The sequence below is a fragment of the Astyanax mexicanus genome, chromosome 11 (assembly GCF_023375975.1).
Source record: "Astyanax mexicanus isolate ESR-SI-001 chromosome 11, AstMex3_surface, whole genome shotgun sequence".
NCBI classification, from domain to species: Eukaryota; Metazoa; Chordata; class Actinopteri; order Characiformes; family Acestrorhamphidae; genus Astyanax; species Astyanax mexicanus.
The window spans coordinates 17,630,587-17,656,399 of NC_064418.1; the positions used below are offsets into that span (position 1 = coordinate 17,630,587).

Consider the following 25,813-nt stretch of genomic DNA (forward strand, 5'->3'; position numbering starts at 1 on the left):
AACTGACATTCAATTGACATTCAACTGCATGTTTACATTACATTACATTACATTACATTTGGCAGACGCTTTTGTCCAAAGCGAACTTTGTCAAAAACAACTTTGGATAGGGATAAAAGGAGGTCAAAGGGGAATAATAGGATAGAGGAGTGAAGGAGGGGAAGGAGGAAATGAGGTTAGAAGTAGTTAGTGTGTTAGAGGTGTTAAGAGAGTAAGTGCTCTTTGAAGAGTTGTGTCTTCAGGAGTTTCTTAAAGATAGCGAGAGATTCTCCTGATCTGGTAGTTGAAGGTAGTTTGTTCCACCATTGGGGAACTCTGTATGAGAACAGTCTTTATTGCTTTGTGTGAATGTTTGGCAAAGCGAGGCGACGTTCATTGGAGGAGCACAGCGGCCGGGAGGTAGCGTAAGCCTTCAGGAGTGATCAGTGCAGGTAGGAAGGAGCCTGTTCTGTCATCACCTTGTAGGCGATTGTAAGAGCTTTGAATTTGATGCGAGCATCAACTGGTAGCCAATGGAGCTCAATGAGCAGCGGGGTGACATGTGCCCGTTTTGGCTGGTTGAAGACCAGACGTGCTGCTGCGTTCTGGATCATCTGGAGTGGTTTTACTACACAGGACGGGAGGCCAGTTAGCAGGGCATTGCAGTAGTCGAGGCGTGAGATGACGACCGCTTGCACCAGGAGTTGGGTGGCCTGTTGTGTCAAGAACGGTCTAATTTTTCGGATGTTATAGAGCGCAAAGCGGCAGGACCGAGCAACTGAGGCCACATGGTGGGTGAAGGAGAGCTATTCATCAACCAGAACTCCCAGGTTCCTAGCAACCTTTGTCGGTGAGAGAGAGAGAGAGTCGATACTTATAGAGAAGTTGTGTTGAAAAGATGGTTTTGCTGGTATAACCAGAAGTTCAGTCTTTGAGAGATTTAATTGAAGGTGATGCTCCTTCATCCATGAGGATATGTCAGAGAGACACTGCGATATCCGTGCAGAGATTGAGTGATCTTCAGGTGAGAACGACAGGTATGTCTATTAAATGTCTATTAAATGCAAATGAACTAAAATGTGAAAGTAAATGATTTTCTATTGAATATAACCCTACATTCAACTCTAATCCAAACTCTAATCTTAATATTGTAGGATTGGGTTTAGGGTTAGATTTTAGGCTTAGGTTAAGGTTAGGGTAAGGGTTAGGTGTAGGGTTCGATTTTATGGTTGATTAAGGGTTAAGGTTAGGGTTAGTTGTACGGTTAGGTTCTATTTTTAATCATTTACATTCAACATAGGGTTAAGTTAAATTTAATGGACATTCAATTCAGTGTTAATAAAGTGTTACCGACATTTGCAAAACCTTTTCAACCTTACACTGCAAAGATAAGGATAAACTTTATTGTTTTTTGCAAATATTCACTCATTTTGAATTTGATGCTGAAACACATTCCAAAAAAGGGGCAACAAAGGACTGGGAAAGTTTAGGAATGTTTAAAAAACACATGTTTGGAACATTCCACAGATGAACAGGTTACTTGGAAACATTCATTCAAGTCATATTTGGGTAGGGAGCATATCTGAAAGTTTCAGTTGTTCACAAGCAAGGATAGGGCTAGGTTCCCCACTTTGTGAAAAACTGCATGAACTAATATTCCAGCAGTTTGAGAACAATCAAAATGCAATTAAAAGGAATTTAAGGATTTCATCATCTACATTCCGTAATTCAAACGATTAAAAGAATCTGGAGAAATCTCTGCAAGTCAGCGGCAAGACAGAAAACCATCACTGAAAGTCATTCTGTAACAAATATTAATTAACACATAAGCTCAGAAACACTTCAGAAAGCCATCGCCAGTGAACACAGTTAATCGCTCCATCCAAAAGTGCAAGTTAAAACTTTCTCATACAAAGCTAAAGCCATATACCAGCAACATCCAGAAACACTGCCGGCTTCTCTGAGCCTGAGCTCATCTGAGATGGACTGATTCAAGGATTCAAGGAGATTTTATTGTCATTCGCATCACATGTGGTACATGAGGTGGAACGAAATTGTGATCTCACGATCCAGTTTTACACCCAAAGAGCTGTTATTAATATATATATAGATAAAAAAAAGAATACAATAAAAGAAATAGAATATACAAAATAGATAGATAAATATCCCAAAGAATAAAAAAAATAAATAGAGAGTAGAAAGGTTCAGCAACATGAAGTCCAGAGTGCAAGTGTGCTATAGCAGCACGATAATGTGAATTAGAGCAGTGGAGATAAAGTGTCTCAGTGCAAGTAAAGTGACCATGTTGGTAAACAGTAAACAGTAATTTGTCCTTGGGGTCAGTGCAGTGTGTTTGTTAAGTGTAGTTTAAGAGTCTTACAGCTTCCGGAATGAAGCTGTTTCTGAGTCTTGTTGTTTTGCACTTAATGCTCCGCAGCCTCCGGCCTGAGGGGAGTGGGACAAAAAGTGCATGTGCTGGGTGGGTGGGATCCTTCCTGATGCAGGTGGCCCTTTTCCTGCACCTGGAGGTGTAAATGTCTGTGGTGCTGGGGAAGCTAACTCCAACAATCCTCTGTGCAGCCTTCACCACCCTCTGCAGTGCTTTCCTGTCTGCAGCAGAGCAGCTTCCATGCCACACATTGATGCTGGAGCACACGACGCTCTCCACCACACATCTGTAGAAGGAGGTGAGGACTGCGCTCCCGAGTCCAGCTCGTCTCAGCCTCCTGAGGAAGTAGAGCCGCTGATGTGCCTTCCTGACCAGAGTGGAAGTGTTGTTGCTCCAGGTGAGGTTGCTGGTCAGGTGCACACCCAAGTACCTGTAGCTGTCAACCACTTCCACCGCAGATCCTCCAATGTGCAGGGGGAGGTGGGCATGCTTGCCCCTTCTGAAGTCCACAATCATCTTCTCTGCACCAATCCTCCAGGTGTTCCACCTCCTGCCTGTAGCTGGACTCATCTCTGTTCGTGATGCATCCAACCACTGCCGTGTCGTCCTCAAACTTCACAATATGACAGCCTGGAGGGAGAGGCGAGCAGTCATATGTGAGCAGTGTGAACAGGAGGGGGCTCAGCACACAGCCCTGAGGGGAGCCAGTGCTGAGGATTATGGAGGGGGAGGAGATGTTGTGAATCCTCACAGACTGCGGCCTGTTGGTCAGGAAGTCTAGGACCCAGTTGCACAGGGAAGAGCTCAGTCCAAGTGAGGAGAGTTTGGTTATCAGTGTCTGAGGAATCATGGTGTTGAAAGCAGATGTGAAGTCCACAAAGAGCATCCGAACGTAGGAATCCTTCTGCTCCAGGTGGGTGAGGGCAGTGTGGACCATGGAGGAAATGGCATCCTCTGTGGATCGGTTCTTCCTGTATGCGTACTGGTGTGGATCCACAGTGATGTTGATGGTGGCTTTGATGTGGGTCTGAACCAGTCTTTCAAAGCACTTTGTGACTATCGGAGTGAGGGCTACTGGCCGGTAGTCATTCAGACCTGTCACTGTGGAGCTCTTGGGGACCGGGATGATGGTGGTGGTCTTCAGGCAAGTGGGGACAGCCGCCTGGATGAGGGACGCGTTGAAAATGTCGGCCAGGACGTCCGAGAGCTGGTCTGCACAGTCTTTTAGCACCTGTCCGGGGATGTTGTCCGGGCCGGCAGCTTTCTGGGGGTTAATCCTCCTCAGCGTCCTCCTTACTTCTGCTGGTGTCACGCTGAGGGGCTCCTCTCCTGGTGAGTGTGGGAGTCTGGTGCTGGGGGGTGTGTCAGGGTTCTCAAAGCGGGCGTAGAATGTGTTGAGAGCCTCAGGCAGGGATGGGTCTTTGGAGCTTTGTGCAACGTTAGATTTGTAGTCCGTGATGCACTTGATGCCCCTCCACATGCTCTGTGGATCCTGGGAGGAAAAGTGTCCCTGGATTTTCTGAGCATATGCAGCTTTTGCCCTCTTAACTCCAGCAGTCAGCTCTCTTCTAGCCCTCCTGAGTTCATCCGAGTCTTCAGATCTGAAGGCAGCATCCCTGGCTTTCAGCAGGGAACGCACCTCTGCGTTCAGCCAGGGCTTCTGGTTTGGGTAGCAAGTCACAGTCTTGGTAGTAGTGACATCCTCCACACACTTGCTGATGTACCTGAGAACAGCAGATGTGTATTCCTCCAGATCCAGCTCCCCCTCACACTCAGCACCCTCCCTGTAGACCTGCCAGTCTGTGCAGCCGAAGCAGTCCTGCAGCACAGCGGCGCCGTCACTGGGCCACACCGTGATGGTTTTCTGTGTGGGTTTTGAGCGTCGCAGTCGGGGGTGGTATGCGGGGACCAGCATGATGGAGATGTGGTCCGATAGCCCGAGGTGGGGGCTGGGGAAGGCTTTGTAAGCGTCTTTCACAGAGGAGTAAACACGGTCCAGCGTGTTATTACCTCGCATTGGAATGTTCACGTGTTGGTAAAACCTCGGCAGCGTGTTCTTCAGTTCTACGTGGTTAAAATCCCCCGCTACCACGTAGAACGCGTCCGGATGCTTGTTCTGAAGCGAGCTGATGTTGTCATAAAGCTCCTTCAGCGCGTTGTTAGCATTAGCATCCGGTGCTATGTAAACAGCAATCACGAACACCGGCGAAAACTCACGAGGCAGATAGTGGGGACGACACTTCACAGTCAGCTGTTCTGTCGCCTCGGAGCAGTGGCTGTTTACCAACACGCAGTTTGTGCACCAACCTTTGTTTATGTAGACGCACAAGCCGCCCCCCCCCGGGCTTTCCCGGATAGCTGGCTGCGGTCCGCTCGGAAGAGCTGCCGGCCGGCGAGCTGGAAGGCTGAGTCCGGCATGGTCTGATTCAGCCAGGTTTCCGTGAGACAAATCACAGCGCAGTTCCTCATCTCCTCAGAAACATTCATCCTCAGCCGCAGCAGGTCCAGCTTGTTATCCAAAGAGTGGACGTTAGAGAGGAAAAGCGACGGAATCGGGGGTCGGTTAGCATTAGCCTTTAGCCTGGCTAGCACCCCAGCGCGTTTTCCTCTCTTCTGATGCCGCTCGCACCGCCTCCTCCTCTTGCCCTTTGTCTGCAGCGATCTGCTCCCCCACGCCGGAGCGCAGAGGAGCTGCAGCTCGCCCAGCGTAGCTCGGATATTATTGTCCATAGTTGCTGTTTTACTGACCAAACTGTCCTTAATGCTCAGAAGTTCGGTTCTGCTGTAACTCACACGCGTGGGGAGTGTAAAGTTGGGTTCAGAACCGACGTAAAAACAGCTCAAAATAGGGTGTTCGCTAGGAGCGTGAGAAGCCGCTGCACTACTGCGCGCCGCCATAACACTAAACACAAATTGGGAAAGGGTCCTGTGGTCTGATGAGTCCACATTTTAAATAGTTTTTGGAAATCATGGATGTTGTGTCCTCCTGACCAAAGAGGAAAAGGACTATTGAGATTGTTCTCAGCGTAAAGTTCAAAAGCAGCATCTCTGATGGTACAGGGGATGTGTTAATTTCATGACAAGGGTAACTTACACATCTGTGAAGCTTCATTAGTGCTAAAAGGTACATACACGTTTTGACATCTTTTCAGGACATCCTACTGATTTCAGCAAGACAATGCTGATCCACATTCTGAATGTGTTACCTCATAGTAAAAGAGTGTAGGTACTAGAATGGCCTGGCTGCAGTCCAGACCTGTCTCTCAATTAAATGAATGGCATTATGTAGCACAAAATATAACAACAGTCCAGCCCGGAGTGTTGGCCAACTGAAATTGTTCATCAAGCAAGAATGGTAATCAATTCCACGTACAAAGCCTCAACTGTTAGTGTCTTCAGTTCTTAAAAGAAAGGTGATGTAACACAGTGGTAAACATGCTCCTGTTCCACCTTCTTTGTAACATGTTGCATTACAAATCTAGGCCTGTTACAATATCGACTTATCATACATTATATAAAGTTGACCTCAATATTTTTTACTGACCTTAATATTGTCCATTGTGTTTCCTTGTGCTTTTGCTTACATATGTATGAACATTTTATAAATATTACATTACATTACATTTGGCAGACACTTTTTTCCACATAACTGGATATTTGGGCCAGTGATGCAATGACTAGTGCATCAATAATTGTTCATTCATACATGGTTCATGTCCTAACCTGTTATTAATTAAAAATAAAAAAATCAAATTATCAATCATTCTTTCAAAGGTGTAACAGCAGTATTTTGCTGTCATATGTGGTAATTTTATCATTCATCTGAACTTGAGATAATATATTGTTTAATTAAAGATCATTATCGTAATCAGTCTACACAAAGCTATTTTTTGTTATTAAATATTGTGCAACGCAACAAGCATCAGTTAAATTACCTTACAATTTAATCATAAAAACTAAAGTTTTCAACCTATCCAGGCTTACACTGCATATGATCAGAACTAAAAAATAACAAAGAGTGTAGAAAGAAGGAGGTGCTTATATATTATGCTCCAAATAAACAAATACATGTAATATATTTTTTAGCAGACTGATCAGGTCTATGTGGCATGTAATCAGCTTTTATTCAGGTTGGGATGAACATTTAAGATCTGTTCTATTTTTTTTTATCTCTCGCCACTGTCTTTTGTTATTTACTAATTTCAGCTCCAGCTGGGCGTGCTAATAGGCTGCAGGTGCGAGTCATCAGTTTGAGAGCGGGGCGTTTTCTGACTCTTTTGTGTGTTGATGATGTAGAGTGGTGTAAAGCTTAGGTGATGAAGAGCCGCTGCAGGGCTTTGTGGAGCTGCCGCTGTCCGTGGTGCTGAAGTGCTTTAGCAGATATGATGCTGAAACAAAAGCTTTTCTCTAATCTAACATGAACTGTGAATAAGTTACTGTAATGATTTAACACCGGGTGTTAACGGGGTGTAATGGTATGTGTGTTCTTTATTAATAGTCATGATACGAGGGTTGCGGTTGATTTGCCCAATTGCTCAGAAAATGTTCAATACAGGGAACCAAATTAATGTAATGTGGAACAAAAATTCACAGGTGAGTTGCATCTGGAAACTTTAGCTGTACAGCGTTGCTCAGCCCGTTACTAAGACAGTTGCTAAGGCTGCCACCATTGCTAAAAGTAGTGCAGAAGTCACTGACAGGCAGTGATGGGAGTAACGGCGTTTTTTCAGTAACGAGTAATCTAACTAATTACTCTGACTGTAACTATAACGCCGTTACCTTTTCCAACACCCCGTTACTGCACGTTACTTTAGCCGCTCAATGAACTTATTTTTTTATTTTTATTTTTTACTTCGCTTTGCCCTGGTTAACCCCTCCTGTTTCCGGTGTTAAAAGGATTAAAAGGAAAAAACATAATCTCGAACTGTATTTTGTTTTTTATAAAACTAACTAAAACGAACTGAAATTACTGATAGAACACCCTCATTTTTGTGTTTAATTTATTTATAAGCGCTGTTGTACGGCGGAGTTGTAAAGCGGGGGGTGTTGTGCCGATTCTGTTTGTGAAGCGGAGTCGGATTTAGCGGGACCCCGTGGTCCGTGGCATTAGTTCTTGTGTAAAGCGCTCGCGCTAGCCGCAAAATACGACAAGAAACACTGAGAAACTGCAGAACTATGTATGGGATTACAATATGAGCGCGAGGCAGATGAAAGAGAAACAGGAGATTCAGTGTGTGAGAACCTTTACCTGTGAGTAGCTCATACACCAGAACATGCAAATCTTGGGCTTTGCATTGCAGGGAACTCACAGACCAATCACATGCATTGTAAATATGCCAATGATACTTCTCAGCCAGTCAGATCTCTGCAGATTCGGGTGACTGGCGTGCACTCTGAAGAATAAAGGTGGAAGCTTCATTCAGCAAGCTCTAAAAAAGACGAAGATTTGACTTTTCACCGAGAGCCATACCTGTTTATTCTTCCCACAGTTCCAAACCAACACATCTCATATATTTTGAGATCATAGTGATAATTAAAAGCAGCAGCAGAAACAGGAAACGCCACTACTTAACCAAACACAGACCTTTAGAACAGACACGCCCACTCTAACCAATTATCTCCTTCATGTGTATGGAAATAAACCTGACATGGTTTTAGCCCAGATTTAATCAAATGAAAAAGTCTCAAGACTCAAACTGCACTTTCTTTTTTACTTCTTCTTTAATTAAGCAATGTAGATGCACGTTTTTTTTTTAGTTAAAGTGAAAAAAAAAAAAACCCTGACATTCATTTGAAATATTTGTTGTATTTTCCACCAACTGTTCCAAAATTGTAGTAAAACCATGGGGGTTATACTGTGGTCTGAATCAAACCCTGAATTTTTTGTACCATAACACCCCTATTACACGATTTTACACTCTGCGCAAGGTGCATTGCTATTCTACCCCATCAACGTCGTCCTCTGGTTTTGTTTAAATAGCAAAGATGCTTAAAAATATATCTACGCTGATGTGCGTGGTGGTCTTGAATTGAGTGTGTGTTCAGGTAAGATTCTGGCTTATTAGTATCTTGGCAATGGAAAACATAGAAACACTATTGACTGATTAATATAACAGTCAACGTTCAGAACTCATTGCTATCTTGGCAACACAGGCACACCATGTGTTTAGTGCATTGTATGATTGGACACACAAACCAATGCAATCAATCAAAAAAGTAATTACAGTACATAAAAATAAACTTGCAACCAATGAAAGCTCTAAATACTCATACATAATAACTTGCACAAACACTGCTTTTTCAAATTTCCATCAGCAGAACTCGCTCTGTCTCTGCAAGATTAGCATTAGATATCTACAACACTGTTTCGCTGAGTTCAATTTCCAAAGTCTTAACACTTGGTAGGTTCTCCACCTGTCAAAGCACAGTGTTTCCTCATACAATTTCAGACAGAACTCAACATTTGGCATAAAACCACCCAATCTGGCAACAGTGTGTTCAGCCATTCAGGTGTTTTATGATTGGCTTGTAAAGAATGAAATGAGCTCTGCTGTAATTGGCTGATTGACGCTACTGCAGGGCATAGTGTATCTTTGTTTTTACTACTGCAGTGAGAGCATCTTTATTTTTGTAAATATTCTGGAGTTGTACCAGATAGTGTTGCTACACTATACTGCCAAAAGAATTCGCTCACCCGTACATATTATTGAACTCAGGTCCCAAACATTTCATGGTCATAGGTGTATAAAACCAAGCAGGTAGTCATGCAAACGGCTTCTACAAACATTCCTTGCTCTCAGGAGCTCAGGGAATTCCAGCATGGTACCATGATAAGATGCAGCACCTGTCTAGAGCTGTCCAGTCGTGAAACCACATTTCCACCACATTTCTACACTGTAAACCCCAAATTAGTTTGAACTCAGACTTAACTCAGACTTTACTAAACTACCTTACATTAGGTGAACAGCTGCAGCCATATTTCCAATTTGGATCTTTGAATCAAATCAGATAGCAGAAATAGTTTTTACTGTTTTGCCATTGACCACTTCTAGCACCATCTGTTTGCATATTGGGTCTGTTTCCCTGTGTTTCTACGTTTCCCAGTGTTTCCTCTGTAATTTTCCGTCACGTGTCTGTTAATTGTAGCTCCGCCCTTTCCCAAGTGTTCATTGTTTCATGTTAGTATAAATAGTACCTGTTAGTCTATGTTTGCGGTCGGTCTTTGCACCAACTCATGTTGTCTGTCTTTCCACGTTTATCTCTTGTTATATCCCTTGTTTATTGTGCCTAGTTATCTCAGTTTATTCCTTGTTTGTTTCCTTGTTTATTTCACCAGTCATGTTTAGTTATTATCTGTTTATCTTTGCTTTTTGTTGTTCTCCCTGTTTGTTTATGTTAGTTTATCTCTCGTTTGTTATCGTTACCCCTCGCTTGTTTTGGTTTGTTTCTCTGCTCTATGTTTACTTGTTTATTTGTTTTTGTTTTTATTTATTTTATTGATTTATTTAATAAATCTTGTCTTACCCGCATTTACGTCCAGCTCCCGTCTGCTCCAGCGTTACAATATCAATTAAATTTAAGTCCAATTTAGGCAAAATATTCTAAGTTATTTAAGGAAATTCAGTGTATCCAGGGTTACAGTTTACATGCATGATTTAGCTCAGTGGTTCCCAGTCCTGGTCCTGGAGGACCCCCTCCACCTGCAGGCTTTAGTGGTCTACCCTGTTCCCAGCACACCTGATCCAGTCAATCAGCTAATTAACAAGCCCTTCCTGAGCTGAAGGTGAAGATGAAAACTACTGAAATGTGCAGGACAGGGGGTCCTCCTGGACCAGGGTCGAGAACCACTGGCCTGGAGGGTTCATATATTAACTCAAGCCCAGGCCTGTTTAGGAGACCCTCAGGACCAGATTGAGAAGTAGTGCAGGAGACTGGGAGCTGGCAGCTTGCTCATTAGAATATTAGACTCATGGCCAGTCAGTTCTCAGGTCTGATCAGCCAAGTTTAAACAGCTTTATTACATTTATATCATGTAATTTTAATCCAATCTTGGCTGGATGTTTAATAAGCTGACATGTCACATGCCAAAAGTCATGGGATGGCAGTATGTAAATTGAAATTGACGTGTTAACTTTTTGAGAGCACAAGATATTCACACCAGTATAAGCTGTGATTGATTATCATGTGAGAGACATGAAACATTGGTCAGCATGCTCATAGCAAAGCAAGTGGGTGCAGGTGAATTATGGGAGTTGGAGTAGGGGCCGATAGTGGGTGCAGGGAAATTATGGGAGTTGTAGTGAGGTCTGATAGTGGGTGTAGGTGAAATATGGGAGTTGTAGTGAGGTCTGATAGTGGGTGCAGGGGAATTATGGTAGTTGTAGTGAGGGCTGATAGTGGGTGCAGGTGAATTATGGGAGTTGTAGTGAGGTCTGATAGTGGGTGCAGGTGAATTATGGGAGTAGGAGTGAGGTCTTATAGTAGGTGCAGGTGAATTATGGGAGTAGGAGTGAGGTCTGATAGTGGGTGTAGGTGAATTATGGGAGTTGTAGTGAGGGCTGATAATGAGTGCAGGTAAATTATGGGAGTAGGAGTGAGGTCTGATAGTGGGTGCAGGTGAATTATGGGAGTTGTAGTGAGGGCTGATAGTGGGTGCAGGTGAATTATGGGAGTTGTAGTGAGGTGTGATAGTGGGTGCAGGTGAATTATGGGAGTTGTAGTGAGGTCTGATAGTGGGTGCAGGTGAATTATGGGAGTTGGAGTGAGGGTCTGACAGCTGGCTAAAAGTAACATTTCCGCTAAAACTCACACAAGCAAGCACACCAGGCAGTATCGGGGGCGGCAGAACTTAGCAATGTCATGTAAGTTGATCAAACAATAAGTCGATAAGTGACAGTGTTGGGAAGTAACGGATTACATGTAACGGCGTTACGTAATCAGATTACAAATTATAAGTAACTGTTATCCGTTACAGTTACTGCTTCAGTAAGTGGTAATCAGATTACAGTTACTCTGCTAAAATAAAAGGGTTACATTGCGGTACTTTCCTATTTTTGCTCTTCCAATCCAACACTGACAAAACGCAAATAACATTTTGCGGTGAAATCGCTCTGATATGACAGGGAACTCTCTGCCCCTCCTCCCGTCTCGCTGCACACACACACAGGGAGGAGGGGCAGCGGCTCACAGCGGCTCCACGCTCACACAACGAGACGAAATTAACTGACATTTTGGTCAACGAATAAAAACGAGACGAAAATGTTTGGCAGGGACGAAATCCAATCAGAACTGATTTAGGTCTGTGAAAGGTAGGGACCAGTTAGGAAGAGATCCAATCACTGCTACTTTAGCGAAGGTGGAGTACCCGCCTCTCCTGCAGCAGCGCCGCGCGGAATTAAACTGTCGATACGGAGCTCGACTGGAAGTTAACTCGACAGAGTTCAGCAGGGAGAGAGGGAGAGAGAGAGAGAGGGGAGAGGCGATATATTTCTCTTTTGACGTCGCGAAAAACAAGATAACGTGTAAACCGCGTGGAGCGACTCCATTACCGGTAAAAACACCACTAATCTTTCAGCTTCTGCAGACCAGAGTAACACAGATCTCCATGCAGAGATCCGCGTTTTAATGCTGATGTTATTTCATGAGCTGATGTGTTTAACTCAGCAGTGCACTAAAACACAGAACTGATACAGAACCCTAACTCATTAAGATCAGATCATCTGTTTAGTCTCACAGTGATATAGCTAGTGTTAAAGCAGGAACAGGTCAGAAAGAAACTCAATAATATATCCAAAATAAAACAATAAAATAAGTGAATCTATGAACCCAAAAGTCTGTGTAAAGTTCCTTACAGCACTTTCTCATAAGTTTCTCACTTTAACTCATGAAGTCTCTCAGTACATCCTGAGAGCATCTCTACAGGACAGTGTGTGAATGTTTGTTTTGATCTCATTTATAGACTGTAGCTACAGTAGGTGTGCTGGGTTAGTGCTGGAGATAAAACTAGATCCTTTAAAAGTTTTTGCATCTACAGCTCTGTTCAAACTATAATTTAACTATTCAGATGTTTTATGACCTGATTTCTAGAGCAAAATTTTAAATGTAAAATATGTATAGTCACACACCTACAATAATAATAATATACATTAAATCATATATAAATATATTTCACTTTCAAACATTAACAATATTACTCAAGTGGTTATTAAATGTTTCATTTCGTATACGTGTAGAGTTAATAATTCAAGGGAACTGATGAAAAAGCATTTACATTTACACCCTTTATATTTTAGTCAACTAAATTTACTGTAATTTTAGTAGACTATATTCTTATGACATTAAGTCGACTAAAACTAAAAACATTTCAGATGACTAAATTGTGACTAAAACTAAATACAATTTTCGTCACAAGACTATAACTAAGACTAAATCACAATTTGTTGTCAAAATTACACTGGAGGCAAACCTGCAAATAGATAGCTTACGGTTGTTGTTACATTGTTTGGTTTTAAATGGTTTTATCATCAATTTATAGAAGTGTTTTATAAAATTGTTTGATGAAATGGTTTCATAAGTATTTTTATAGAGTGATTGAAAAGGCTGTTTTATTTGTTTATCTATTTGTTACATTCATTCAGGCTTAAAAAAATGACAATATTTAAAGTAATCCAAAGTAATCAGATTACGTTACTCACTTGAAGTAATGTAACTGATTACGTTACAAATTACATTTTGAGTGATGTAATCAGTAATCTGTAAGGGATTACATTTTAAAAGTAACCTTCCCAACACTGATAAGTGATTATCGTGACTGGCTCAGTTCTTTCATAACAGTTTATTATATTACATATGGACAACCTCTTTTTCTCGTTGACAAGCTTTACATCAATTGTGTTTATTTGCAAGTTGGCCAATAATTGATCCAATTATGCAATGACCAAAATTATACCTCTCTCAAAATATAGTTCATTCATTTTCCATTAAATGGATGTTTAATTGGTTATTCTGTTAAAATATCATTAAATCAGGCATTTGAAGGTCTTGATATGACAATTATATTCTTTAACCCAGTTATTTTTGGAACAATATTTTGTCCAAAAGGGAGTAGTAATATACTGTATGTTATGTATACGCTGCAAGTAAGTAGTGTGAGATGTTCTATGTAGTATTTCCAGTCTATTCACTGGATTCAGGAGGTTAAAAATACTCTGAGATCCTCTTAGAGATTTGATACATACATACAACCTCCAGCTTTCACCTCAATCTCACATATCATTGTAGCAATTTAGCCCCAAGCTAACATTTGCCACCTTTATGAAGCTGTGTTTTGCCTCTGCAGCTGGTTCAATACTGTCTGCTTCTTCAAGTCAGAAGGTGTGATAATCCTTTTCCACCTGCCCCCACAAGAGCACCAAATCATATCAGTGTGAGATAAAAACCATGACATGTAGCCCCTGATGTGTGGCCTCATTGATTGCTTCATCTATTGCCTCCTGTTGGGCCCTAGCAGCAATAATAAGCACTGGGCTAAAAAAAAAATCAAAAATCTACCTTATTTGTTTACACTCGAGGAGCCGAAGCTATTTTGTCCTGAATCGATGCCCATAGTGTTTTTATCGATTGTGTTTTATATGGTTTAGAAATGGGATCTAGGTGCAATCAAGCTGTGAAAGTTTTTTATGAATAATTGATTGAGTTAGTGTTGGAGATAAGGTCAGCAGTGGGCTGTGGTTATTAAATGAAAGGGCAGTTAAATAATGCTGTGAATAAATGTAGTTATACTATATTGAGTTGCTTCACAATGTGACCTTATAGGTTTCTTGACCTTTGGCAACAAAAAGAAATTTAAAATGAATTTATAAAATTTTACATGCAGAAACTCTAATGCAACACTGGAACAAGTAGCATTACTGTTAACATGTTACTTTAGCTGGCCAGCTAACCAGCTAGGTAGGGTATACAGTAGTACATTTCACACTATTAATGTCAATACTAAAAGTTTTCTGACAAATTTTCTGTGTAGCTATATACTAGCCATTAAAGGTATTTAAGTTACATACAACACAGGTGAGTATTAAACAGCCATCAGTGTCAGGCTGGGCAGTTGGGCAGCCAATAACTTAAAGGAAATAAGAAAGATGGAATTATTTTTACAGGATTTATGAAGAACAGGCAATATACAGTATTATCAGTGTGGCTAATGACTATAACATCTGAATATAACATCCTAACTAAAGAGAGAGAGCCAGAAGGTAGCATAGACACGTAGGCACAGTGAAACACTGCCATTGACCCAATCCACTGTCAGAACAATAGCAAGTTGGTTAAGCTTGAATAAACCAGAAAAGACCTTGATCTAGCTAATGAAACAGTAGCTTAGCCCTGCCCACTGCACTGGAATAAACAGGAATTCAGACATCAGAGCATCGCAACACTGTAGAGCCAATAAAGCAAACTATAAGCTTATTTCTACAAATTATATGTGATTTAGGACAATTTTTGTATGTTAAATAAAATGTTTAATATCAAAATTAAAATAGAAAACGTTTAGCACAGGCTTCCAATGCAATACACATTGAAAAAAAAAGCTGTTCACACCGAATTATAAGGGGCACTGACAATCACTGGGAAATTAAAGGATTTTAAGTGGGCCTTAAAGGGCAACAAATACTGTAGTTAGACTCTTTTTGTGTGCATTACAGCCAAAAAAACATAACTCTTATGTTTTTTAATCACTGGAAGATAATTCAGACCTGAAAGGGTTAAGCTGGTCAACCCTTATAACCTTTCTGACCATGGTGACCAGTCTACCATTCAGAATTGAAACAATTGAAATTATTTAACCATCTTGACCAAACTGGCCAAGGTCGTAGACCAGTATGACCACTTTTTAGATGTTTCTAAATGTGTAATTAACATCAGCCGTTAACTACCACAAGGCATGAACTAATTCTCTTCATTAATCATGGTTGTGTTTTGGATGTATCTTGAAATTAACCAATCAGTGTGTCAATTGCCATTCCCTGTAAGAGCCAGGTGTGCTGTGACTTTGGCACGTTGATATCTTAACAGCACAGCTCTTTTGCGCATCTCAGCAGCTTGTTTAAAGGAAAATAAATGTTATTTTATTCTTAATTCTCTTTATTGTTGAGGTAAAAGTCAGGTTTACGCACTGCAGCCCATCACTGTGTGTGTTTTTAATGAGTGGGTGTACTCAGGCTGGGATTGGACTGTTGTCTAGGTTCATTTCAATCAATGGCGCACTTGTGTTTTCCTCTGCCAAAATAGCAACATGCCAGAACTGTAACTAAACACATCATTTCTAGATCCAGGTTCGGAGAGAACGTACATGGACTTGGATAAGGTCGGGTTGGATTTTTTGGGAACAGTCTAAGCTCTATATCTTGGTGCTCTTGGAGGCCTGTTGGGGTTGTGGGGGCCTTAAGTGGCCACGTAATTCACATATACATTGGGGCAGCTCTAAGGGGTATTTATTCTCCTTCTTAACCTTCTGCTTTTGTCTCTTCTTCAGGGTATTTTTATCTTCTCTCTGGTGTGGTCAGTGGGAGGCAGTTGTTTGGAGGCTGGACGGCTGAAGTTTGATGGGCTGCTGAGGGAGGTGCTGACCGCAGGTCTGAGTAAGGAGACTCGGCAACGATATGGCATCCTAGAGCACGTAGAGCCACCGACCAAGCAGCTGACTGTGCCCTTACCCACTGAGGGCACACTGTACCAGTACCACTTCATCAAAGAGGTCAGTCACACCAACTGTGTACTTCATACTGTACATACAATCTTTTAAAGTAATGTACATTCATTTTAAAGCTAATAACATTACTTAATTACACTTTTTTACAACCTCAAATTAGAAAAGGTTGGGGCAGATATTTCAGATATTAAAGCATCTGGTAAACTTAATTTCACTTATTAATATGCATCAATTCCTTAACTTTAAAATGTATTTTAAAGTTATTTTGTGTGCACATTTATACATGTAAATTACAGAAATGGCACCCATTCAGTGGAATTGCCCATTAGTATTACATGTACAGTGGCATATAAAATGCTTTAAATAGTTTAGTGGATATAAAATGTCAAAGTTCAAGAGAGCACTATTACCCATAATCTTTATCTCATCCCTCATCACTCCCAGTGTGATGCTAGCTAGCTGGTGTTTCAGAGCTGGGTCGCTGCGCTTTCTTCCCAGCTGAATGGCTGTCTAGAGCCGCTCTATCGATGGAAGTTGGACAAGAGGCAGAGTCTGACTTCATGTATCATCTATTGGAGGAGGCATGGGCTTGTTCTTATCCTTCAAGTGTTGGCGGCATTACTATGGATGGGAGAGTGCTAGACAGTGAGTAGTGTAATTGACTCAGATAAATTGGGGAGAAAATTGTGTAAAAAAAGGGGCGCAAACTGAAGAGCACTGCTACAAGAGACAGTCCAGTAATCTCCCAGAACCTGAAGCCTTTTACAGGAAGAATGGATGGAAAAGGAATGGATCCCCAAAAACGAATAAAAATTTAAAAAAGTTTCTCAGGGGGTCCTGGGGCATTTTTTTTCTTCTTTTATTACAGGCTGAATTACCTACTGTTTTTCGCTGAACTTTGTGGTCCTTCAGTAATTTTTCCTGTCCGGAGTTTCGTCTCCTCATGTTTAATAAAATAGCTATTTGTCCACTGCTACGCCCTTTAGGCACATGTTTCCACAGAGATCCACATAAACACAACAGCGAGTGGAAATGGAGGAGCTTCTGAACGCTATGTCACGTGAACGAGGAAGTCAAAAAACTCACTGGTCCTCCTGTTTTTTCAATTGCAGTCCGGATGCAGGAGTTTGTGAAACTCATCCCTTCTGGAGAGGGTTTTAGATGTTAAAAAGCTGTGATGCTCACCAAAGGAGATGTTACTGAAGACTGCCCATTTTTATCATGCTTTGATTGGGCACTTGTGTTATCTTGAAGCTGTAAAAGGTGGAAAAAAGAGTGATCTGGCTAAAATAAAAAAAAAGATATATTCTTTAAATCATGCCTTTTAGAAATCAGGTCTTTGAGTAATGGAACCAAAACTTTTACACAGCACTCTAGACATTCACAAGCCAAGTGTGGGATTCCACTGGTGGTTTTCTACAGTAATTATAGAAACTTTTTAACTAATTAACTACAGTATTTCACATCAAACCACTGACTGACTCTTTTCATCTCATTTCTAAATGTGGATAAAGCTTTTTTGTTGAGTTGTTCAGATGCTTGAGGAAGTGATTCTCAATGATTTTGTCCTAAAGACACTTTCTCCTGATGCTGAGAGAGGCAATTTGTCTCATTATTAGTTATGTGTCCTGAGCTTTAATTCTGTGTAATAAGAGCTCATGCGTAACTTACTCTAATGTGTCAATTTCACACCTCATTAAATTCTAAGAATCCCTGTTTCTGCGGAGCATTATCCAGTGTTTTAATATGGGATTAATAAAAGAGTGTAACTATACAGAAAGTTGTTTAAGCTTCAGGGTCACTTCTCTTTGCTCTTCTCTCTGACAGCGTCACTTATTACTTTACTGTTTTTTTTTACCAAAATTTCTCCCCAATTTACCGGAGCCCATTACCTTTTATACTCACTAGGGATCTCCTAGTTGCTCCTATCACTCTCCTATCACCTGCAATGCTATGGGCACTAGGACGTTAAGGACCAGAGTATGCCTCCTCCAATACACATGAAGTCAGAGCTTGCCCTTTTTCCAACTGCCACCAATCAGTCTAGCCCTAGGCAGCCAATGCGATCAAAGCACCAGATTCCCAGCTCTAAATTATTTTAAATATTAAGTGCCCCACATAATATACAATGTACTTCATAAGCAATCGAGCAATGACAAAATAGTGTTAGGGTCTGTACTTTAGTACTTGAGAAGACTATTTGCCTTAACTCTTGCAGGATGCTTTCATCTAAATTGGGTTAAAGATTAAGGATTATATTGTCATTTCAAGGCCATAAATTCAACTTTGTCATTATACCAATACAGGGTTGTACAGTACAGTGAAACTTTCGTTAATGACTTTAAAATTTAAGCAAAATCTCCAGTACATCAACATACAAAGGACAATAGTGCCATTTTAGTGCCAATCTGTGGTTGAGGGAGCTAAATTAAAAACTTCACCCAAAGTCCACGTGTCTGCCCTCGTCATTCTGTGAGAGCAGAAGCATTTTGCATTTTGCTTGTAACTCTGCCATTTAAGTGAAATTACACTCTTCTTCCAGTTATTGGAACTCCCTCTATAGATTACCTACAGGAGGCAACCCAAATAAAACTTGTTCCAGAAAGACTTGTGCTCACACCTTTTTGGCTTCTGACCCAGGGTCCAGGAAGGTGGGAGCTGTGGACAGAGGAGCTGAAGCAAGCACCCCCCATCCCCAAGGATGTTGAGTTTAATGAGATCATTGTGCCCACGGAGGACACGGTGCGCTATACAGCGCTGATGGAGCTGCTCGTCACTCACCAGAAGCCCACCGTCTTTGTGGGGCCTACAGGAACTGGCAAGAGTGTCTACATCATAGTGAGTATCTGTGGTCACATGAAAGAGTACAGAATACAGTTGTAAGAAAAGTATGTGAACCCTTTGGGGTTACTTGGTTTCTGCATAAATTGGTCATTAAATGTGTTCTGATCTCCATCTAAGTCACAACAACAGACAAACACTGTTTCAGTTCAGCAATATTCTCAGGATATCGGGTGTGAATCGCTCTCTTGAGCTCATGCCAAAGCATCTCAATTGGGTTGAGGTCAGGACTCTCCAGAAGGCGTATTTTCTTTTGTTGTTGATTTACTTCTGTTTTAGGTCGTTGTTCTGTTGCATCATCCATCTTCTGTTGAGCTTCAGTTGGTGGACAGAGGGTTCTAAGTTTTCCTGCAAAATTGTCTTTGTAAACTTGGGAATTATTTTTTCCGTTGATGACGGCAATCCGTCCAGACCCTAAAGCAGCAAAGCAACACTAAAACCATGATGCCCCCTCCACCATATTTCACAGGTGGGATGAGGTTTTGATGATGATGTGCTGTGCCTTTTTTCTCCACACATAGCATTATGTGTTCCTTTCAAACAACTCAATTTTGGTTTCCTCTGTCCTCAGTATATTTAGCCAGTACTGCTGTGGAACATCCAGGTGCTCTTTTGCAAACTTTGAACGTGCAGCAATGTTTTTTTTTGGAAAGCAGTGGTTTCCTCTGTGGTGTTCTCCCATGAACTCCATTCTTGTTTAATGTTTTCCTCATTGTAGATTTGTCAACAAAAATGTTACCATGTGCCAGAGATGTCTGTAAGTCTTTAACTGACACTCTAGGATTCTCCCTCACCTCATTGATCATTCTGCGCTGTGCTCTTGCAGTCATCTTTAGAGAATGACCACGCCTAGAGAGAGTAGCTCCAGTAACAGTGCTGAACTTTCTCCATTTGTTGACCGTCTGTCTTACCGTGGACACATGAACATTAAGGCTTATAGAGATATTTTTAAAACCCTTTCCAGCTTCATGCAAGTCAACAATTCTTGAACGTAGGTCCTCTGAGAGCTCTTTTGTGCGAGGCATAATTCACATCAAGTAATGGATCTTAAGAACAGCAAACTCAAAACTGGTGTGTGTTTTTTATAGGGCAGGGCAGCTTTAACCAACACATCCATTCTCATCACATCCTGGCTCCAATTAGCTCATAGAAAAGTAATTTTACATACTCCCCCCCCCCCCTCACAGTGAAAGTTAACATATTGCATATATATATATTTTTTTTTTTTTTGTTTTGTGGTATTAGCAGGACTGTGTTTGCATATTGTTGTGACTTAGATGAAGATCAGAACACATTTAATGACCAATTTATGTTCACATACTTTTATTTCCAACTGTCAATAGGCAGCTATTAATCTGTTAAATTCGATACAAAACTGGCATTCTTCAGCGTGGTAATGCTCGTCCACACACAAAAAGGGTTTTTCTAGTAATGTTTCCACAAGATTGCAACACTTCCTTGTCCTGCCCGGTCTCCGTATTTATTGCAAATATGTATACATATATACATCTTTACTATGCTTCGATCACTATTTTCTTTTACAATTTTGTGTTTATTGTAGGTTGTGGGCCTAGGGTGAGTTAGGGATGTATGTGGCAGATCCAGAGATCATTCACTGTGAAAATGAAATGAAATTGAGGCTTTGCTTCACTGTTGATCGTATGTCTGCCTGTGTGCTGAAGATGAACGGCTCTGCAGGCTTCATTGTTTCCTCTAAACTAGCACACCTGATTCCACTCACCACCTCATTTTCAAACCCTTCATTAGTTGAATCAGGTGCGTTACAGCAGGGACAACACTGCAACATGGAGGACCCTCCAGAGCTTGATTTGAAGATCCTTGACCTATCTCTCTTGGCTCAGTTTATTTTATTCACTTTTAGGGTAAAAATGTATTTTGGTGTTTTTGGAAGCGTAAAGTTTTATGACTGACATAACATTTAACATTTTTACTTTTGCCCATTTTCTTTAACACATTTTATTTCTCTTAATGTCTCAGAAATTTCACTAAAAAAACGGATTAATTCCTATTATCAAATAATTATGTTTAAAATAGGGGTGCAAATAAATGCAAACAAAATGCAGCATTTGGCCCAAACACCAAATTCAAACTAATAAAAAAAAGAGTAGCACTTTTTGAAAGAAATGTAACATAAGAAAGGTAAAGGGCAAATATTAACCATGTAAGCTGTTTATATTGCTTGCCATTTAGGTGAAGCAAGCATGTGTAAATCATTTTAATGTAGAATTGCTTAATTTTGCTGAATTAAATACAAGTAACAAAGTAAACGAGTAACAAAAATATGAACACCACACAAGGGTTAAATAAACCATAATATGTCTTTAGATTAGATACTTTATAGATATATACAAGATCTGCACACTCTTGGTATTTTAATCTCAGGATCTTCATGAGGAAGAGTCTCATGGAATAGTTTTCTTAGCATCTTGAAGGAGTTCTTGAAGGTGCTGAACAATAGTTACTGCTTTTCCTTTATGTTGTAAAAATCCAGCTCATCCCAAATCACCTCAAATCACCATCTCAGATGATCAGGTTTAGATCAGTTTACTACATAATTCCATATGTGTCCATTAATTGATTGTATGTCTTTCTCTATATGGTATACCCTTTATAAATTTCACCAAAAACACATGTGTGGACTGATTTAGAGATGGAAACTGAAAGGGGTAAGAAATACACAGGGACTTTTAATAGATTTGTTAGGATCAACATGTCTCTGAGTTAAATTCAGTTTAACACCATTTTTAGTGAGATACAGCAACTCAAAATGTGCTGTACTAAAATGATATGCTGAAGATGAAAGGGTTAATTAGCTTTTTAAAAAATGATATCCTCTAAGCTGAGTCATTTTTTATTTGTAAACTGTGCTATAGTATAGTTATCCACTGGTGCTATGAGGGAAATGCAGCTGCAAATTAATAGAATCTTTAGCAGCATTTGGGAGAAACCTCTCATTGCAGGGTTGGAAATTCAACTCTCAGCCAAGACAGTGTCTGTAAGCGAAATGGATTCCTATTGATGTTCTATTTTGAGGCACTATAAACTCTACAATGCATCATAATTTATAGTAAAAATCATAGCATGAGCTACCTGAGCTATGAGCACCTGAGTCTCGTTACTAAGCAACCGAATGCAGAAAGTACTGAAGCCAAAAGCGGGCCCACAGGGTTGCCAGATAAAATGTGTTTCAAATCCCAAAAAACATATATATTTTAGACATTTTAGACGTTCATTGACCAAAAGAAAGTTTATATTATTAACTGTATTTCTGTATTTATCAATTTCTGTATTGATAACAAATCTTGCACAAGAGGCTGTGAATTAACACCAGACCAAAAGTGAATTAATTGCTAACTGATATTGTTTGTAATGGCAGAGGGGAAGCTGAATTCATCAAAACTTCCTCCACTATTAAACTGTGGAGCAGTGTATGTGCTTCAATACAAAAATATAGTTAGCTGACATGGTGAGAATAAATATGTATTGAAAGCGAGAAAGTCATGAGGATTATGCTATTAAATAATAGCACATGGTTGTATTACTCCAAATATAAACCAAACTGTATATTAGTCCATAATAAAGCCTACAAAGAAAAAACTATGATAGTGATTTCAAATATATTCTTCTAATTATAGACTAATTATATGAAGTAAAACAAAAGAGTACTCTACGAAACTCTCAGTATAGTTCTGATAAAACCACCTGTCCTAAACTGTGACTATCATTAAATTAGAATAATTTTGTTGAATGGGGAAGTTTTTATTAAAAATGATCTGAAACGTTCTAGCCATATACTCTAAAACTCATATTACCAATTACTTTTTACTGTAACTGTCAGGAATTGTTCAGCCTATATCTTAAGTGAGAAAAAATACAGCGCACATCCGAATAGTGAACAACAAAATAATCAGTGTCAATGTCTGCATTACGGTACACAAGGAGGTGCAAATTAAAAATAAGAACATCTTCCTGAAAACATTGGCATTATATTCGTATTTCAATTACGATACAGTGCCTCTTGAACAAACGAGAGCACAGGAGAGGGCGGTGTTGGATGTGAGGCATAGTTGGATCGCCAACCCAGCCTTCCTACAAGCTGCAGCTAGACCTAATTCTTGCATTATGGAGGAATTTGCTTTCCTGCTCCAGGCCTTCCCCCTACAGTTGGGAAGCTTAACAGCTAGTGAAAGTACAGAGAACAGAGAACTGAGTAGGAACATGAAGACTCTCCATTTGATTCCAGGCTCTATTGACCCTAAAGCTGGTCCTTTTAGCAAGGCCTGACTTCAGGTGAAAGCTCAGGCTTTTAGCAGGCCTCTGAGGAAGCAGCAGAAGACAGGTAGAAATAAACAGCTACCTGCGGGAACCCGTCCTCTAACCTGGCCATCTGAGAAACATTTAGTGAAAGCAGGGGGTCCGCAACTGTGCTTTTAGCACCAGAGGGGGCTTCTCACTTCCCCTCTCCACACTTGCCTGTCAACATGGCCAGTTGAGCATGGCAGCAAGTGAAAGCCATGGGAGCTGGGAGTCGAGTGTGTGCAAGTGTGTGTGAGACAGTGTGTGTGTGTGGAGCTCAGGCGTGTCAGCAGCTCGAGATAAACGATCTGACGGCCCGAGACGGACGGCGACCTGCCGCGCCTCCACCCCCTCCCCGCCGCACCCCCGCCATGCCTCTACCCACTGTTGGAGCGCTCCTATTTTTGGTGGAGTGTGCACGGAGCGAGGCAGCCAGCTGGAGATCCATCACCCTAACAGCCTCATCCATTACCCGCCTCGTTATGCTCATATTTTACCCACACACACACACACCCTCATGCACACACTGCCTCACACAGTAGCTACCAGCCCCTCTCCGGCTAGACCGCACTCACTATAGATTAACAGCTACATGCACGAGAACGCCTCGGATGCGCTGCCAGGCAGAGTACATTTGTAAGTAGCTCAGCTTGAGTGAATGAATTGGGACGGGACAAGCTTCAGACCAGTGCATTTTACAGCACTGCTCAGAGGGCCCGGGTCTCTCCTCTTTTCTCCTTTCAGGACCGACAGCAGTGCCTGAGAATACGTCATATGTACTTAAAAAATGTACTTAAATTAATTATGTTCTCTGTGATTAATTAATCTAATATAATCACATAAGAAGTAGGAAAAATGTGAAGGGCAAATACTTTTTCACAGCACTGTATGCACAGTTACTGAGGGAGATTAGAAACTGTATTGAATCTGTGTGTGTAAATCACATGATTTACATGTTCAGATTGAAGTACATACATCATGATAAGCTCATTCCATAAATTCATACAGTATAATGCACTGCCTTTCAAATCGAATATGACATCCTTCGGGTCAGACTTATTGAAAATAAGAGAAATGTAATTTATTATCATTAGCTAGTGGTTGTGTTACTATTTTTAAGTATTTTAAAATGTACAGTTCAAACAAATTCGCTAAAAGCAAAGTGAATAAATAACAGGCATAGACTAAAAGCTCCCTGTGATGAACATCAGTCAGTAACACATGCAGTTAATACTGTAAATATACTTTGTACATCAACTATAGACCAATTTATTATAGCTGCCCCTTTGTCACGCCTGGCCCTGTTTCCTGTCTGTCCTCGTGCCTGTGTTGTCCCACGTGACCTGTGCCCCTGTGTTCTGCCTGTGATTTTCCATTACCTCATGTCTCATTTGTAGCTCCACCCCTTCCCCAGGTGTTTCCACTCCCAGTGTGTTTCCTGTTTAGTTAAATAGACTTCCTCTGTTACTTGTCCTCTGTCGGTCTTTGCACTGTCTCCCGTTGTCTGTCCCTATGCGTTTCTCTGTTCTCAGTGTTTTCTTAGCCTTAGCCCGAGTCCCTTGTTCTGTGTTTATCTCTGTTTATTTTCTAGTTCCCTGTTTAGTTTTCTTGTCTACTCCCTTGCCCTGTCTAGTATAGTTATTCTTATTATCTCTTGTTTGTTTTATTTATGTTCTCTAGTCTCCCTAGTTTGTTTTGGTTTGTTTCGCTGTTCTTTGTTTACTTGTTTATTTATATTTATTTAATAAATTTCGCCCTACCTGTGTATACGTCCGCCTCCTCGTCTCTCTGCCTGGGTCAACCCTGACACCCTTATTCGCCTACAAAATTCCAAAACAATAATAGAAGATGCTCACACATATTGCACTGTAATAATAAATTATGAATTATAAAATATTATTTATATTTTATTAATAAAAAATATAAATTAAAAAACAGCTTTGCGTAGCATGCTTTAATATGAGGTGCAAATATTAACATAATGTAGACATATGACCATATCCTGATCCAAAGTTTACTTAGTCCAGAAATAATAAAAAACGTAAAAAAAATAATAATACATAGATAAAACATAAGACATGTTGGAGATACAGCTGCTCCTCGCCTTGCTGGTTAGCATGAGCAGCTGGGCGCAGTTGGGGGGGTGGAGGTGAGGGTGGAGTGAAGTCAAGTCGAACAGTCTCTCCACCTGCAGCAGAACTACAGCAGAATTATTTACAGCAGAAATAAAAGTAGAACTTCCTCTGATATTATAGCATTAAACTGCATGGAGATGAGCTAGGATAACAGCCAGGTTACTATTAGGAGAAATGATGAATTATAAGCACTGAGTACTGTGTATTATTTATACACAGGAATTTATATTACATCAAAAAACTATTATTTTTATTTTTTTTTTAATCTACCTGACCTACTTAATATTTAAATGGTAGTATTTATTAATATAAATGTATGTTTTTTTTCTTTCATGTTTGTTCTTTAAGATTGGATTACTAAACTGTGGAGATGCCTCAGCAAACTGGTTGAGCTCATTCCTGCTTTTTGTTTTGCCTACTGGCCTCTGGAGTATTATTATTTTT

At 40.6% G+C, this 25,813-nt stretch overlaps 1 protein-coding gene across 2 annotated transcripts in view; it reads left to right on the forward strand.

The window, feature by feature from the left end:
- The window catches only part of dnah7 (dynein, axonemal, heavy chain 7), a 234,257-nt gene that overhangs the window by 100,343 nt on the left and 108,101 nt on the right, over window positions 1-25,813 (forward strand). For both annotated transcript variants that reach the window (XM_022680457.2, XM_049485303.1), the window contains exons 35-36: window positions 15,900-16,121; window positions 18,717-18,914. In XM_022680457.2, coding sequence (XP_022536178.2) covers window positions 15,900-16,121; window positions 18,717-18,914 — 420 coding nt within the window. The remainder of the gene's footprint in view (window positions 1-15,899; window positions 16,122-18,716; window positions 18,915-25,813) is intronic.